The 17,554-nt window shown below is 41.6% G+C and overlaps 1 protein-coding gene across 1 annotated transcript in view; it reads left to right on the top strand.

Moving 5' to 3' along the window:
- Window positions 1-13,482: 13,482 nt before the first annotated feature.
- Window positions 13,483-17,554, top strand: part of FAM20C (FAM20C golgi associated secretory pathway kinase) — a 79,479-nt gene continuing 75,407 nt past the window's right edge. The window contains exons 1-2 of the mRNA XM_077828583.1: window positions 13,483-14,304; window positions 16,710-16,888. Of these exons, the coding sequence (XP_077684709.1) occupies window positions 13,748-14,304; window positions 16,710-16,888 (736 nt within the window). The 5' untranslated portion in view covers window positions 13,483-13,747. The remainder of the gene's footprint in view (window positions 14,305-16,709; window positions 16,889-17,554) is intronic.

The raw sequence follows: 17,554 nt of genomic DNA, 5'->3' as shown, positions 1-17,554 counted from the left end.
CCGAGGTGCAGAGAGATTAACAGACTTGACCAAGGTCCCACACAAAATCTCCTAAATTCCGATCTAGTGACTTAACCATCAGGCCACCCCTCCTTCATCACAGCACATCTTCCACAGTGAAAACCATATACAGTGTCTCCTCGCAACAAAGCATGCACCGTGTACAGACGTAACAAGGAAAAGATGCAAGAACTTTATGCAATAAAGGCTCATGTAAAACATCATATCAACTCAAGAAATAAAATACTATTAGGCCCTGGAATATGATGATGCCCCCCCTCACAAAACCAAACCAAACCAATACAAAGCTGAACACGCTGACAATAAAATGAATACGCTTTCTAAAAATCACATCCCATTCACAGTGAGGTAGAGCCTAAGATTTGGGCCTTGTACCTACTCCCATTAAAATTCAATGGCAACACTCCCATTGAAGCAATAAGAGCAGGGCCAGGCCACTAATGGGCACATATTAACATGGGCCATAATGGTTTAATTCAGAGCGCAAAGGAGAATTCTTTTTGCAAAAAATATCGTGCAGGCAGGGATTAGAATTTGTGCCTTTACCAGCTGTGTCTGGATTACAATGGTATGAGGATCTACCCACCGGAACAACAGAAAGGACCAGGCTGAAGCAAAGGGAGGGAGGGAATCCATCAGAAAGGAAACTCACACCAAGTTAATTATTTAACACAGGTTTGGGTTTTGCTCTTATAATTATTTACTTTGAGGGAGTTGGAGAGCGGGCATTGGGAATTGTTGCACTGTATTAAAAACAGTCTTTTTAGTGGCATCCCTTGTTTAGAGTCATTGTTTGTGGGGAAAAAAATCATTGTGAGTTCAAATGTCCTTTGCAGGCGGCTCCTTTCAAAATCCCTTTTTCCAGATGGACAGTGGATGCAGTGGAATTGCCTGCCCATAGAGATGATCAGAAAACTGAAAATAATAAACCATGTCATCATTTTGTTCTGATTAAAATTGCCCACCCCATTCTATCAGTCAGTAACAATAGCTCTCCAATAGGAGTGGTTCTATATGGACTCAATTCAGCAAAGCACTTAAGCACATGCTCAACTTTAAGCATGTGAGTGATGCCTCTGAAGTCAACATTAAGTACTGCTTCCGTATTTTCCTGAATCACTTATCCATGTGTTCACTCTAAGACCCCAATCATTCAAACTTTTGTGAACATAAATAGTCTCACTGAATTTATTTGGGACTACTACTCTGGTTAAAATTATATGAATACGTATTTTCATGATTGGGAATAAAGATAGGAGAAGGGTTCTAGGACCGTACCACTCATTTTATATTCCAGGCTGTGGTACTCTTCGTGTGATACTGTGCATTTCTTTCAATGTGATAAAATATTTTTGACTTCTTCAGATTTTACAAGTTGCCTCAGAAATTCAGTCAACAAGATGAGAAAGACTCGAGATAAGGAGTCAAAACATCCATAAGAAAACAAAACTGCACAGCAACAAAAGGGAAAAAAAGCTTGCAGAAATATAGAGTGTCAGGGTTCCTTCCCCACTCTGAACTCTAGGGTACAGATGTGGGGACCCACATGAAAGACCCCCTAAACTTATTCTTACCAGCTTAGGTTAAAAACTTCCCCAAGGTACAAACTTTGCCTTGGCCTTGAACAGCATGCTGCCACCACCAAGTATTTTAAACAAAGAACAGGGAAAGAGACCACTTGGAGACGTCTTTCCCCAAAATATCCCCCCAAGTCCTACACCCCCTTTCCTGGGGAAGGCTTGATAATAATCCTCACCAATTTGTACAGGTGAACACAGACCCAAACCCTTGGATCTTAAGAACAATGAAAAATCAATCAGGTTCTTAAAAGAAAAAATTTAATTAAGGAAAAGGTAAAAGCATCACCTCTGTAAAATCAGGATGGAAAATACTTTACAGGGTATTCAGATTCAAAACACAGAGGATCCCCCTCTGGGCAAAACCTTAAAGTTACAGAAAACAGGAATAAACCTCCCTCTTAACACAGGGAAAATTCACATAAAACAAAAGATAAACTAATCCGCCTTGCCTGGCTTACCTCTACTGGTTGCAATATTGGAGACTTGGATTAGGATGGGTTGGAGAAGATGGATTTCTGTCTGGCCTCTCTCAGTCCCAAGAGGGAACAAACACGTAAACAAAGAGCACAAACAAAAGCCTTCCCCCCCATCCCCGAAGATTTGAAAGTATCTTGTTCCCTTATTGGTCCTTTGGGTCAGGTGCCAGCCAGATTAGCTGAGCTTCTTAACCCTTTACAGGTAACAGGATGTTGCCTCTGGCCAGGAGGGATTTTATAGCACTGTATACAGAAAGGTGGTTACCTTTCCCTTTATATTTATGACATAGAGATTACTCAGTGAACAAATAAACTACCCTTCCGTGAGTAGCATGTATGTATATGTATGTATATATATACACACACACTACTCACGGAAGGGTAGTTTATTTGTTCACTGAGTAATCTCTATGTGTTAAATCAGAATATATATATATTCTGATTTAACATAAGGATACGTTCTCTCCAGGTATAAATTGACATTGCTCCATTGACATCAATCAATCTGCAAAAATGATTGTATGTGTAATTTACTGAGCTACATTTTGTAATTTATATACATACACACATATGCTATTGTTTGAGTTTAGAATGTTTCAAGAAAGTCCACAAGGAATGCAATAGATATGATTTCACACCTTTTTATAGGAATCAATTTTAATATAGCAGGATGTAATTATGATCCTTCAAATTGTGTACGCTGTTACGTCAGACATGTCAAGATAATTTGTTTTGACTTAGTTTAAAATAATCTTTTTTTAGATAATAACACATTTTCCTAAAAGATAATCTTCTATATGACATCCTATTACTTAAGACGTGAAGTTTTCAGACCTACTACTTTATACCAGTATATAAGATTATGCTACACTGGAATGAATCGAGGAGATGTGCATACCTGCATAGCCCAAATCAAACTGCTTTAGAAATGACAATAACAGGTCTTGTTTTTATACAGCCTGCCAATTCTTTGTTCTGCTCAAGATAAGACTGAAACATTCTGGGCCAGATCCTCAGCTGGTGTAATTAGACCATTGAAATCACTGCCAATTTACAGCAGCTGGAGATCTAACCCTATCTCTGCAATTGTGACAGCTGTTCAGTAATAAATAAACAGGCAAAAGGGTTCTGTTTCATTGACCCAGTCAAGCAAATGGATTTTCTGGGTCCCATTTTCCAACAGTTTCTAAATTTGCACATACAGTTTAGGTCATACAAAACATTTGCACACATACATAATAGAAAGTGTACATTTGAAATGAGAATGTGCCGTAGTTTGAAGATTTTGGCCCTCTGAAATCAATCAAAGTCAGTGATGTGTTCCCATAATGGGCTAAACTTTGCCTGGCATTGTGACATTGAGACAGGGTAGCCCAGCTTCACTTATAACAATGAAAGCCTATCATATGTCACTCCTTTCATTACTATTTAGCTCAGGCTCCTAGCTCAATGCACCTGCAATCAACCTTAGCAAAACCATTAGGGGAAAGGGATGACTAGCCAGGCAGTGTATTTGATTTTCTGGGAGATTTGGACACGATGGCAGAAAATATAGAGCATCTAACTAGGTCCTATGCTGAAAGCAATGAAAGTGATGCTGTGGGTATGTTTGCTTTACTGTTAAGCATACAAGAACTGCAAACTTTTGAAGGTCATTTTCCATAAACAAGCCAGCAATCAGAATTATTATAAGGGTGCGTGTTTGGGATCTTATTTTTGAAAACCAGGAGACGGATGGTTCAAACATGAACCTTAAAAATAGTGTAGCAGTCCAATATGGAATCCCCATTTTATGCTTGTTGGGTGTGTGTTAATAAAAATAAACACAGGACATAGCAATGTATCTTCACAAAAGAGTGAGCAGCCTGGTCCTTGTTTGGGGAGGGAGAGCATCTATTCATCTGCACCCTAGTTGTGTACAATTACACTACCTGCAGAAGAGACTGTGCAAGCAACATCAGATCAGCAGAACTTTCAGCACCAGAAGGTACTTTCTGCAACAATGTTCATGTTGCCGTAAACCTTATTTTCCAGTAAAACAAAAAGTTTTGATGGAAAATTTTCAGCCAGGCTTAGTTTACAATCTGCCCCACTTTGTTTGAACTTTATAGGACAAGCTTGTAAAGAAGCCAGCAGAAAACAAAACAGACCTGATCCTCAAATGTATTTAGGCACCTAACTCCTATTGAAACCAATGGGCACTAGGAGCCTAAATACTTTTGAGGATCTGGGCCTTAGTGACTCAGTATGTGTACTCACAAAAACCTGTGCTTAATTAACTTACCAAAATAAACTGTCATGTAGCGCAGCCATTCTCATAGCTCAGTAATGCAAGCAGATAAATGAGATAGATCAAGATTCCACTTAGACTTTATCAGCAACTGTTAATTCATGCGCAAAAGAAAGGAGGAAGAAATGCTATGATTTATGAAGATAATAGCCCCCTGCATTTCCATGTGCTTACAGGGCACAGTGAAACGAAAGCCAGTGTATATTTTTTTAAAAAAGATGCTCTGTGTTAACTCATGACATGATCTTAGAATATCAGGGTTGGAAGGGACCTCAGGAGGTCATCTTGTCCAACCCCCTGCTCAAAGCAGGACCAAGCCCCAATTTTTGCCCCAGATCCCTAAATGGCTCCCTCAAGGATTGAACTCACAACCCTGGGTTTAGCAGGTCAATGCTCAAACCACTGAGCTATCCCCCCTCTCCCTATATGCAAATCAATGGCACATTGCTAGGACAGTTATTTCATGTGAAATTTCAAAACAAATCAAACAATACTTCAGAGAAAGCAGAGGACTTGCATTTATTGCAATAGCCAAAAAAAAAAAAAAATCAAATGAAGATAATAGAAGGATGGAAGGCACTTCAGTTCATTGAAATGATCTGCATGCAATAATGTATTAATGTCATAATATTCCATTAAGGGCTAATTCTTTCCTTGTTTACATAATGCTAGGAATTATCAAGGGTAATGTTCATCCAACAAGCAACACAGCAGAAATGAAGAGCTGCTGGCCCTGTACTAAAGTTCAATCTGCAGTCTTGGAGTTTAGATAAGGGGAAACATTTACATTTTCTTTACTGAGCTCTATGCCTCCAAAATAAAAACAAAAACCAGAAAACCAAGCAACCCCACAACAACCGATCTAAGCTTGGTAGTATTATACTGGCCCTGTGGCTGTACATAAATCTGCTTGTTGAGCAAAGCCTGTTTGATGCACCAGTTTGAATGAGAGAAAATAGTAAATGCAATCTTTTGTTTTCTGTCAGCCTTGTAGGTACAGGTACGGCAAATGCTTGGAATGCAGACATAAACTAAGATCATCCCTAGCCCTACCCACCCACACATGGCAGTGAGAGAGTGTAAGCAGCCCCTTAATCCCCTGCATGTTTATTTAGTGGATCACCGTTTTGGTGGATATAGCAATCAGCAGCAGCCATCCATCTTGAAAGACAAAGGTGTAAGCACCAAAGCAGTTCAGTTACTGTGTGCCATGCTGCAGCATTGTGAGTGGCTAAAAAGACCAATTCATAGGCAAGAGTCCTTACCGCAGATAATGCGGGCATAAGGTGCAAAGCCAGAGGATAAAGCCGGCTCACGACATGTGCTTGAGACCTGCTGTGCTTTCCTCTTTGCTTGCCTCTTTCTCAGCCACATCTCTTCAGCTCTTTAACTCCCTGGGGCAGCATAGCCCTTCTGTGTGGCCTCTTGGTAGCTGCGTCTTCCCAGCTTGTGATATCCAGCTTTTCAAGTCCCTACTGCAAATGTTCTTGAATCTGAGCCTAGGTTGGACCATTGGCCTGGGAACATCCTGAAATTCTCCATACAAGAGATCCTTTGGAATGCATCTATCATCCATCCAGTGCAGTGACCAAGCCAATGGAGAGGTCTGTGTTTAAGAATAGTCGTTAGAGTTGGCAATTTTGCTTTCTCAAGTACTTTGGTGTAAGTTTCCCTCTTGATATTTAGAATATGGTGAAGAAAGTGGGTGTGGAAGGTGCTTAGACTTCTCTTGTGCATGCCGTAGGTAGTCCAAGTCTGGCCACCATACTGCAGCATGCTCAGAATACATCGTCTGGTAGACCCATATCTTTGTATTCAGTGTTCGTTTGCTGTTATTTCACACTTTTGTTCAGTTGTCCAAATGCGGTGGCTGCCTTTCTTATCCAAGAATTAAGCTCATCATCTAGAGATAAGTTATCTGACACAGATGATCCCAGATAGCATAATTTGTGCACAACTTTTAGGGAGTTAAAACGAGTGGTACTGTCCACACAACTTGTCCCATAATGGTCTTCTTTGAACTGATGGTTAGTCCAAAATCATCACGTGTGTAAAGCTATTACAAAGTTGCTGGAGTTCCTCTGCACTTTGTGCAACAAGCACTGCACTGATGGCAACAAGAATTTATCTTTGCATCAGGTGTTTAACTTTGCTTTTTTGCTCTTAGATGTACAATATTTAATCTGATCTCATATGCAGATGCACACCCTCAGCACAAATGAAAAAGTATGACAAAGCAGCAGAGAGAAGAATATACCAAAGACTGTTGGTGGCAAAATACATCCCTGTCTGATAACACTGTGGATTTCAAAGCTGTCACCTAGATCACCATCATACTGTATTGTTGGCCTCATGTCATCATGGAAGGATTGAATCAGACTGAGAAGGATGTGGGGGCAACCAGCTCTCTCTAGCAACTGGGAGAAGCCCTTTCTGCTGGCCAAGTCTGATCTATGAAGACCATGGAGAGAGGTTTATTTATTCTTGATACTTTTCTTGTAGTTGCCTTAGTGCAAAGACTATCTCAGTAGTTGATCTAGGTCAACTCCCAGACTGCTGCGCTGGGCATCACAACATGGGGAATAGATGGCCAGCCCTCTGTGGAGAAAGAGGTGGTTAGGGACTATTTAGAAAAGCTGGACGTGCACAAGTCCATGGGGCCGGACGAGTTGCATCCGAGAGTGCTAAAGGAACTGGCGGCTGTGATTGCAGAGCCATTGGCCATTATCTTTGAAAACTCGTGTCGAACGGGGGAAGTCCCGGATGACTGGAAAAAGGCTAATGTAGTGCCAATCTTTAAAAAAGGGAAGAAGGAGGATCCTGGGAACTACAGGCCAGTGAGCCTCACTTCAGTCCCCGGAAAAATCATGGAGCAGGTCCTCAAAGAATCAATCCTGAAGCACTTACATGAGAGGAAAGTGATCAGGAACAGTCAGCATGGATTCACCAAGGGAAGGTCATGCCTGACTAATCTAATCGCCTTGTATGATGAGATTACTGGTTCTGTGGATGAAGGGAAAGCAGTGGATGTATTGTATCTTGACTTTAGCAAAGCTTTTGACACGGTCTCCCACAGTATTCTTGTCAGCAAGTTAAAGAAGTATGGGCTGGATGAATGCACTATAAGGTGGGTAGAAAGTTGGCTAGATTGTCGGGTTCAACGGGTAGTGATCAATGGCTCCATGTCTAGTTGGCAGCCGGTGTCAAGTGGAGTGCCCCAGGGGTCAGTCCTGGGGCCGGTTTTGTTCAATATCTTCATAAATGATCTGGAGGATGGTGTGGATTGCACTCTCAGCAAATTTGCGGATGATACTAAACTGGGAGGAGTGGTAGATACGCTGGAGGGCAGGGATAGGATACAGAGGGACCTAGACAAATTGGAGGATTGGGCCAAAAGAAATCTGATGAGGTTCAATAAGGATAAGTGCAGGGTCCTACACTTAGGACGGAAGAACCCAATGCACAGCTACAGACTAGGGACCGAATGGCTAGGCAGCAGTTCTGCGGAAAAGGACCTAGGGGTGACAGTGGACGAGAAGCTGGATATGAGTCAGCAGTGTGCCCTTGTTGCCAAGAAGGCCAATGGCATTTTGGGATGTATAAGTAGGGGCATAGTGAGCAGATCGAGGGACGTGATCATCCCCCTCTATTCGACATTGGTGAGGCCTCATCTGGAGTACTGTGTCCAGTTTTGGGCCCCACACTACAAGAAGTATGTGGATAAATTGGAGAGAGTCCAGCGAAGGGCAACAAAAATGATTAGGGGTCTGGAACACATGACTTATGAGGAGAGGCTGAAGGAACTGGGATTGTTTAGTCTGCAGAAGAGAAGAATGAGGGGGGATTTGATAGCTGCTTTCAACTACCTGAGAGGTGGTTCCAGAGAGGATGGTTCTAGACTATTCTCAGTGGTGGAAGAGGACAGGACAAGGAGTAATGGTCTCAAGTTGCAGTGGGGGAGGTTTAGGTTGGATATTAGGAAAAACTTTTTCACTAGGAGGGTGGTGAAACACTGGAATGCGTTGCCTAGGGAGGTGGTGGAATCTCCTTCCTTAGAAGTTTTTAAGGTCAGGCTTGACAAAGCCTTGGCTGGGATGATTTAATTGGGGATGGGTCCTGCTTTTGAGCAGGGGGTTGGACTAGAAGACCTCCTGAGGTCCCTTCCAACCCTGATATTCTATGATTCTATGATCTACCAGCATGGAAGCCACACTGAGTCTCTGGATATACACATTCAGCAATAACTTGCTGTCTTTTGAGAATGACATGGGCAAATGCCTTGTGAGTAACACAAAGGAGGTGGGTTCCTCTATGGATATATAGGGTTCCAAATATCAAAGTCGGGAAACACGGAGAATTCCCTGACTTTTTTATATATTTTATTACATGGAATAAAGACACTAATTAAAGATCTCTTTTGGACGGCACTGCCCAGTCATCCCAAATATAAAAGACCTGATCATGAGAGGCACAGAGCAGTTCAAAAGGGAAATGAGTGTGCTCAGAGCCTATAGACTGCAAAAGATGAAGGTGAAGGAGACCACAAAGAATGGGGCCATGAACCAAGAGGAAGTAGTAGGTTCCCTAAAGGTCAGATGAGGCTGAGAAGGGTATGATGTCAGGTAGTGTGGATATCCTCTTTCCCACACAAGAATAGCCCAGGACATATAGGAGAAGTGAGTGAGATAAACAGTAGCCATCAGCATTTCCTTGTTTTTGAGGGCAGGATTCCCTGGTGTCCTTTACCCTACATCAGCGCTAGCAGAAGCAGAGGATAAGCTACAACCATAAGGGAACTCATTCATAGTGTGTTTAAAGAATCCCACATCTCTGTTCTTATTCAGACCCATTAAAAGCACACACATTTAATTGGGAGTCTACGAAGAAGAGACTGTTGTCCATTATGGGAAATCTCTTAAAGCAATTAGCAATTGACGTAGTAAACTACAATCCTGTTGCAAGTTCCAACAAAAGCTTTAAAGTAGAGGATGCTTACGTTGATGACAATATTGATATCTCTATGGATCTGATCCAACAAACACTTATACATGGGTGTAATTTCAGGCATGTGGAATCTCACAAAAATCAGTACAGAAATGGGATCTGTAACTGAGTGACTCAGCAAAGAAAGAAAAGGAGTACTTGTGGCACCTTAGAGACTAACCAATTTATTTGAGCATAAGCTTTCGTGAGCTACAGCTCACTTCATCGGATGCATACTGTGGAAAGTGTAGAAGATCTTTGTATACACACAAAGCATGAAAAAATGGGTGTTTACCACTACAAAAGGTTTTCTCGCCACCCACCCCACTCTCCTGCTGGTAATAGCTTATCTAAAGTGATCACTCTCCTTACAATGTGTATGATAAGCTATTACCAGCAGGAGAGTGGGGTGGGGGAAGAGAAAACCTTTTGTAGTGGTAAACACCCTTTTTTTCATGCTTTGTGTGCATAAAAAGATCTTCTATACTTTCCACAGTATGCATCCGATGAAGTGAGCTGTAGCTCACAAAAGCTTATGCTCAAATAAATTGGTTAGTCTCTAAGGTGCCACAAGTACTCCTTTTCTTTTTGCGAATACAGATTAACACGGCTGTTACTCTGAAACCTGTCAGCAAAGAAAGGTGATGAAAAAATTAAAGCAACTCTTTTTTATTAATGACTCCAAGGAACTTTGGCTCTGGCAAGATTAGACTGAAATCAAAGGAGTGCTGGAGACCTCAGTGTTCATTTTAAAAACTGAGTCTAGCCCTTTTCCCTGTGGATTAAACCTCAAAATGGCAATGAATCACTTGAAAAGCTTGTCCACTGAAGAGCAAAATACCCATGAAGGGGGATGATGAGCCTTCTAAGGCTTATGCAAAAGGGGAGCCAATGGGGTGTCTATGGCTTATGGGGCACTGGTGCCTTGATGAGCATTCTAATGCCTGTGGACTGCAGAGGCTGGAGATGTCAGGGTGCTGAAGAATCTGTTACAGCTCATGGTGGAGTGAAAGGAGGAAGGGAATCTTCACTCCCCACGACCCTCTGCATGGTTACACTTACAAGAAACACAACCCTTTGAAAGTATGGATATTCATATTCAGAGGTCGAGACAGCTCCGTTACACTAACTCTCCTGCCATCTTCCCCTGAACACTTTAGTTATGCCATGGGCTACAAATCACCAGTTGCCCATTTCGAAACATGATTTTCCATGATGATCTCAGAGTGGTAGATTCCACAGCCATGTTTAAAAATATCATGGAAGGATTGTGAGCCAGCTGTGTTTGGGGGGCAGTCTAAGGGGAGGTGTGGGGCACAGGGCCAGTGGAACTATGACTAAGCGGATCTAAAAGCAAATTCCTGGAGGTATCCTCTGGTAGCTAAATACTATTTCTCAAATTTGATGAATGGCTAAATGAAGCATTTAGAGGTGTAAATGCTTTGCCCAACATCTCTAACAAATCAGTGGCAGAGTTCAGGAAATCCAGTTCTCAGTGGGAATTTTGCCTAAATAAAGCCAGCAGGATGTGCCCCAGAATATATATCCTGTTCATATTGTGCTTGCAGTGTCAAAAAAAAACATTCTTTAGGTATTCTTTACAAACTGATAATGCCCAATTCCTGGCAGGAGTTCAATAAGCTTTACTTCAATAAGATTTACTGTAAGACTTATCTACCCTTGCTAGTATTTGATAGAAATGTGGTGGACTGTCTACCCAAGATTATGCTCCACACTTCACACACAGAGTGAGAACTTGTCAAGGTACAGATTCAAAATGTTCTATGCAAACGATGGTTCCAATTCTACAAGGCGGTCCATGTGGATGGACCACTGCACCCACACCAAGCTCCACTGAAGTCAATAATGTTTTGCAGGAGCACAAAGGCACACCTGCATTGAACAGCTTGCAGGATTGGGACTTACATAGCCTTGCACTTTTCAGAGTCATTTACCACCTTTGAAAACAAAGTTTTCCAGTGTGGTGATGTTATAAGAGCAGAGGTATATGTTTAATGCAAGCACAAGGCACTGTAATATATCTTGATGGCTTAACAGTCTTATAATGAGGGTTCAGAGTGTGGGGATGCATTTGTAGTACACATTACATGTCAAAATAAGTAAATAGATACAGCTTTTATGTGCTCCTGTGTAAAGATAGCAAGTGGTGGGTATAAGTGTTTTAGCTTATTATTATTTTTCATTACTTTTCAGTATGACAAGGAGCCTTCAGCCAATATCAAGGCCCTGTTGTGCAACACCAGTAAGAGACAGCCCCTGCCCCAAAGACAAGACAAATGGAGTATCATTAGCCTCACTTTGAATGCATCCGATGAAGTGAGCTGTAGCTCACGAAAGCTTATGCTCAAATAAATTTGTTAGTCTCTAAGGTGCCACAAGTACCCCTTTTCACTTTACAGATGGAGAACTGAGGCAAAGAGAGATTAAAGACCCAGATCCGCCAAGGTGTTTAAACTAACTCCTAATTTGAATGGGATCTAGGTGCCTAAATGCCTTAGGGGAATCTGGGCCAAAGTGGCTTGTCCAAGGACACGCTTGAAATCTGTGGCAGAGCCATGAGCTGAACCCAAATCTTCCGAGTCTCAGTCCTATCCTTCCTCTCTAATTTATCTTATTAGAAACTCTTGGTCAGTTTTCAGAATCTCTCCTGGATGGAGGACAATATTGGTAACCTAATCTCCTTTTCCATTAAGCTTTGTTGTAAGCATGTGCAGCATCCAGAGGGATAGATTATTACCGCTGCAGCACCTTTAAAGATTGTTACAGACCAGAGGATCCAGATTCAAAAGAAAGATTATTCATCCGTTCCTTCGGAGAAACAGAAGCGGAGCTTTCCATTTTGACCTTGTTATAGAGGGGTGAGGTGGGGAGGGGAGAGAAAGAAGCAGATTTGCTTTAGAAAATGCTCTCTCCCCTCCAGACAATGACATAGCAGAATTCATGTTCCTGAGTCTGGGCAGCCAGACTGTACTAATACTTTGCAATGCTATTAGCATAGATTCCCCCTCCTTCCCCCCCAAAAAACCTTTGAGAAACAGACGCCCTCTCCTTGCCCCAGTTGGAGCTGCAGTAGAAGGGGGGTGAGAGGGGAGGGAAGAAAGAAAAGCTTGTGGTTGAGGTTTTCCTGTTACTATCATTGTAACGTTTATTTAGCCAATCTCTTAACTATGACGTCTGGATTTATGGCTTGCTCATAATATTTAACACACCCACTGAAGGCTGGAGCTGCAGCGCTCCTAGTCCAACCAGTCTAAAGCAGTCAGTGTAGCTGAAAGGGGTTTTCACTCTGCACCTGCCAAAGATCTCTCTCTCGCTCTCTCTTTATTTTCTCTCTGTCCCTCTCTTTCTCTGCCTCTCCCTTTCTCCCTCTTTCTCTCTCAAGGCAGATCTGTATGACCCAGCAGAGATCAAAGACGGCACCTCCCTCGCCAGGAAGAACCGCTACCGATTTGCGCTAGTTTCTGTCCTCTAATCTCTCTCCTTTTTCGTGCCATATTTAAGCTTTACGGTACAGTAGTGCCATCAGACCGTTTTGCAACCAAAAACCAAAAACAAAAACAAACAAAAAAAAAATAACCCCGGAACCCCAGCTTGGATCCAGCAACCACACTGACTTGATCCTAGTTGAATATTTCTCTCTCCTAAGCACTGGATGCGATGGATGAAGAATCTGGAAACAGTCTAAGAAAATCATTTTCCAGCCAATGTTTTTAAACAGTCTCGCGGAGGAGAGAGAGTGTGTCTCACTACTGCATCACTGGTCAATTTCAAAGGATGGGAGGCAGCGTTTCCAGCACATCTAAATATTATGGATCATCTTTGCTTCCCCTGAAAGCCTTTTATTTGTAATAGGTTTTATTATTATTATTATTATTATTACCCCCTCCCCCCTTCCTGTCTTTTTTTCTTACCCAATCAGAGCTTCAGATGTTGGTGTCTCTTCAATAATCCCTATTCTTTACCGTTGTGATCCCTGTCATAAAAAGAAAAGAAAAGAAAAAATGGACAGCTGGGTTTATGAATTGAACTGCTGTTGGCGTTTGTATTCCTACTGATTTTTAAAGACTTGCTTTGGGGCGGTTTTTTTTGGTTTTCGGTTGTTGTTGTTGTTGTTGTTTTTTCTTTTTTTCTTTTTCTTTTTTTTTTTTTTTGCTCAGTACTTGATGAGACTCAGACGCCAGGACCGACTGCTTTTTGAATATTTATTTCGAACAGCCGATGGAGATAACTTTATCCACTTGATTGGTTTTATTTGTTCTCGCTCCGCTCAAAACAAAACAAAACAAAACAAGACCCACACGCTTTTTCTGTGAAAGAGCTCCCTTAAATATTTAAATTGCCCCTCCCCTTATAATTTATTAGGAGGACCCTGGACCATGAAGATGATTTTAGTCCGGAAATTCAGGGTGCTGATCCTGATGGTGTTTCTGATCGCTTGCACAATGCATATCATGATTGATCTGTTACCAAAGCTGGAGAAGCGAGCGGCGAGGACGGAGGGCAAGACGGGCTGCTCGTGTTCTGACCCCCCGGGCGAGGAGGCTCAGGGCTGGGGGAAGCAGAGAACTAAGGGCGGCTCGGAACCGGGCTGGCCTAACAAGCACACGCTGCGGATCCTGCAGGATTTCAGCAGCGACCCCAGCTCCAACCTCACCTCCCACTCGCTGGAGAAGCTCCCCGGGACCTCGGAGAAAGCCGAAGCTTTTAAGAGACTGGAACAAAATGGCATAAGCCGGGAGCTGGGGCATAAGCCGCTCATCCAAGATGGGAGTATAAACGCCCAGCCCGGGGGGCAGGGGTACTCCAAACTCGCGGCTCTCTTCGAGCAGCCCCTCTACAAAATCGCCACCCCGGCGCTGGCGGAGGAGGATGTCTTGTTTAACGTCAATAGCGATATCCGATTTAACCCGAAAGCGGCCGAGAACCAGGACTGGTGAGTAGAGCAGGGCTGGGGCGGTGGGGACGCGAAGCTGTGGGTCCCCAGCGGGCTGTCACTGAAAGCAAAGGGGGATGTACTGCTACCGGCTTCACTGGGCGCAGGATCAGGCCCCGAGGCTAGCGACGGCGAGGCCTGATTTCTCCCCGGCAGCAGAGAATTTGGGTCACGTTCATGTGGCATTATCCTGAGACTGGGGACGTTATGATCCTGCCTTGGGTTGGTGGGAAGTGACTTCCCACTTTGCTCAGAGTAAAGCTACTGATGCAACAGCCACTGGTGTGGCAAGTGGATCTGGGCTCTTCCTTTCCATTACAATACCTTAAAATATCCTGTTTGCTTGAAGGAAAGAGAGCCACTTCTTCTTGCACCCAGGGTTTGAAATGGCAATGCACTTCACTTACTTACATTCCAGTGTCAAAAAGCTTTGCCGGGGTGCAAAATTGTAAGTGACAAAAGCAGCTGCCGTAGGGTAGCTGATGTGTGTGTTCAGACTATTGAGTACTTTAAAAAACAACACAATAGACCACATTTATTACATATAATTTAAGAAGCACTATTGTTTCTTATTAAAACCCTGAAGGTAGAAATAGCATTGTGAGTAGAAAACGGAGACTATTTGCCTGTTATGATGTAGGTTTCAAAATATGTCAAAGCCAGTAGCTGGAAATAAAATTAATATTTGTTTTGTGCCTGTAAAGAAATATAGGTTCTAACAGGTCATTTACAAGACTGGAGTAACAGCTATTTCAGATTAAATGAAAGCTTCAGTGATATAATTCAGGTATCACAAATGGGATAAGAAAATAACATGTTTAAACTAAAAAAAAAAAAAAAACAGGAGGACTTGTGGCACCTTAGAGACTAACAAATTTATTAGAGCATAAGCTTTCCTGGTTATTTCCCCCCCCCCCCCCAAAAAAAAAAAAAAAACTAACAAAATAAAGAACAGAAGACAGAGCAATAAAATATTAACTTCTCTCAGAAGCAGGGAGATTGACTTCAAAGGTCATACAACTGTCCATAATATACAGATATCAATCGGATTTCAACCTTAGGGATCTGACTTTTGATACATTTTCTGCTCTGAATTATTTTTTGACATTCTAAAGCCCAGTGCTTCTGTCTTTAACTTTTAATGCATTTGGTATCATCTATAAATTCTCTGCCCCACTGATGTATAAGAAATGCTTAGAAACTTGAAAGGCTGAAAAATCAAAAGGCATGTCTCTAATACAACAGCACCCTCTTTCAAACACAGTGGCTCTGTAATGTTTAAACAGCTTTATTGTGCCATGCAAAAGCTCTGACAAGCAGTGGAGCAACCAGCCTGGATTTGAATCTTTAACAATATAGTGTAAATGTTTTCATTTTCAACCTCAAGTTTATATGAATCACAAAGGCCCCCAATGTATCATAATTAAAATCAAATTTAAAGCGCACTAGCTTAGAAAACTTCCAATTTCTCTGGAAAATCTCTGTCACCAGCATATGACAATAATGTATGGAATGTAGAGATGGCTAAAGGTACAATTGACCCCTTCGGTCAAGACATGTGATAGCAATGGGATCTCCAATATAACTGCTGCTCTGCTTGTTATTGCTCCCAAGGTTTAAATAATTAAAATCAAATTTAGCAGTTAACATTAATTCATAACATTCTTTGCTATGACAATAGCTTAAAGCTAAGCAAGCTTTCTTGCAGACATGGGAAATAGAATTTGCATTTAGGAAGTAGTCAAAAGTTATTTCACTGCCTTTCGTCCCCTTGGAATGATAAAATAAAAAAAAGGAATATGAGGTATAAGTCCTGAATGTAACATCGCAATTATCAAATAACTTCAGGACATGTTAATTGTTAAATAAAGATTTGGGATAACGTTTATATTTTTGTCTTAAACTTGTTCAAGTTGTTTTCAACAACTGTACAATAAATAAAAACAACACTGGTTTGTTTTTTTAACATTGTACCCTGGATTAAAAAATAAAATATACTACAGCTACTTTGAATTCAACCAACACTCTTCTGGAGTTTTAGGACAGTGCTATGCAGTATAACACAGAGTTCAACGTTTTTATTATTTCATAAGGGTCTGATCCAATGTCTATTGGAGTCAATGGGTGCTTTGCCACTGACTTTAATGGTCTTTGGATCAAGCACTAATAGTTTAGGTCACAACTCTGCTCTCATTGAGGTCAATGGCAAAGCTCCCAATGGCTTCACTGGAAGTGGAAGCAGGCCTTTAATCCATGTCAGGGATAAATTGAAACCCTTCTCTCACTTCTACATTGTTTGCTTTTCACAGCATTGCGTTCTGAAGCCCTCTTTTAAGTTGCTTTGAGGAGAACCGGCAGATAAAAAATAATAATACTTCTCTCTCTCTCTACTTTTTTTGTGGTAGGCAAAATGAAGGTAATGAAGATGAAGAATTTTTACCCACCGCAGAAACATCTGTAGATTCCTACCCAAACTGGTTAAAATTCCACATTGGTATTAATCGATATGAGTTGTATTCCAGACACAATCCTGCAATTGAGGCTTTGCTGCAAGACCTGGTCTCCCAGAAGATAACCAGTGTTGGTAGGTTCAGATACATATATTTTTATGACTATTTACTTATTCAAGACCTTGTTGCTGTTTTAATATTAATGAGTATTTTCCATTACTTATACTTGATGTTCCTAAAACATTGCTTCCTGGCTACATTAGTCTGCACTTATTTTCCTTGTTAAATATAAAAGAGGCTTCATAAAGATATCTTGCCAGTTCCGTGTTGCATGAATATTTGAGAAGCCGTTTGTATTGCTGTGGATGCTAGCAAGATTCTAGCTGCAAAGCATATTAGACCAGATTCATCCCTGAGGTAACCTATTGACTTCTGAGGTACAGTTACAACATGGTTGAATAGTGCTCATTAAACTGTAAAAAAACAAGTTGATTTTTTCCAGTCTGATTTTTTTATTTTATTTGAATTTTCTGAACAAAGAGTTTGGTGTTAAAAAAAAATCCTGAGGGGGTGGGTGGGTGGGATGAAGAGCAACATCTTCACCTGCAGAAGGTGTTTAAAGAATGAAACAACACAGTGCAGTGTCTCTATAGCTCTTGCCAATCTGCATTGTGTTCCAGCACTGCTGTAGCTTTAAGGCCCAGAGCTGCAGTGTTTGTACATCCAGATCTACACTGATTTCAAAAGACAGTGAAACAAGCATCAGGATAGCAGGATGGGGTCCGTAGTTCAACTCTGTT

The sequence above is a fragment of the Eretmochelys imbricata genome, chromosome 10 (genome assembly GCF_965152235.1).
Source record: "Eretmochelys imbricata isolate rEreImb1 chromosome 10, rEreImb1.hap1, whole genome shotgun sequence".
NCBI lineage: Eukaryota > Metazoa > Chordata > Testudines > Cheloniidae > Eretmochelys > Eretmochelys imbricata.
This window is presented reverse-complemented; position numbering and strand designations above follow the sequence as displayed.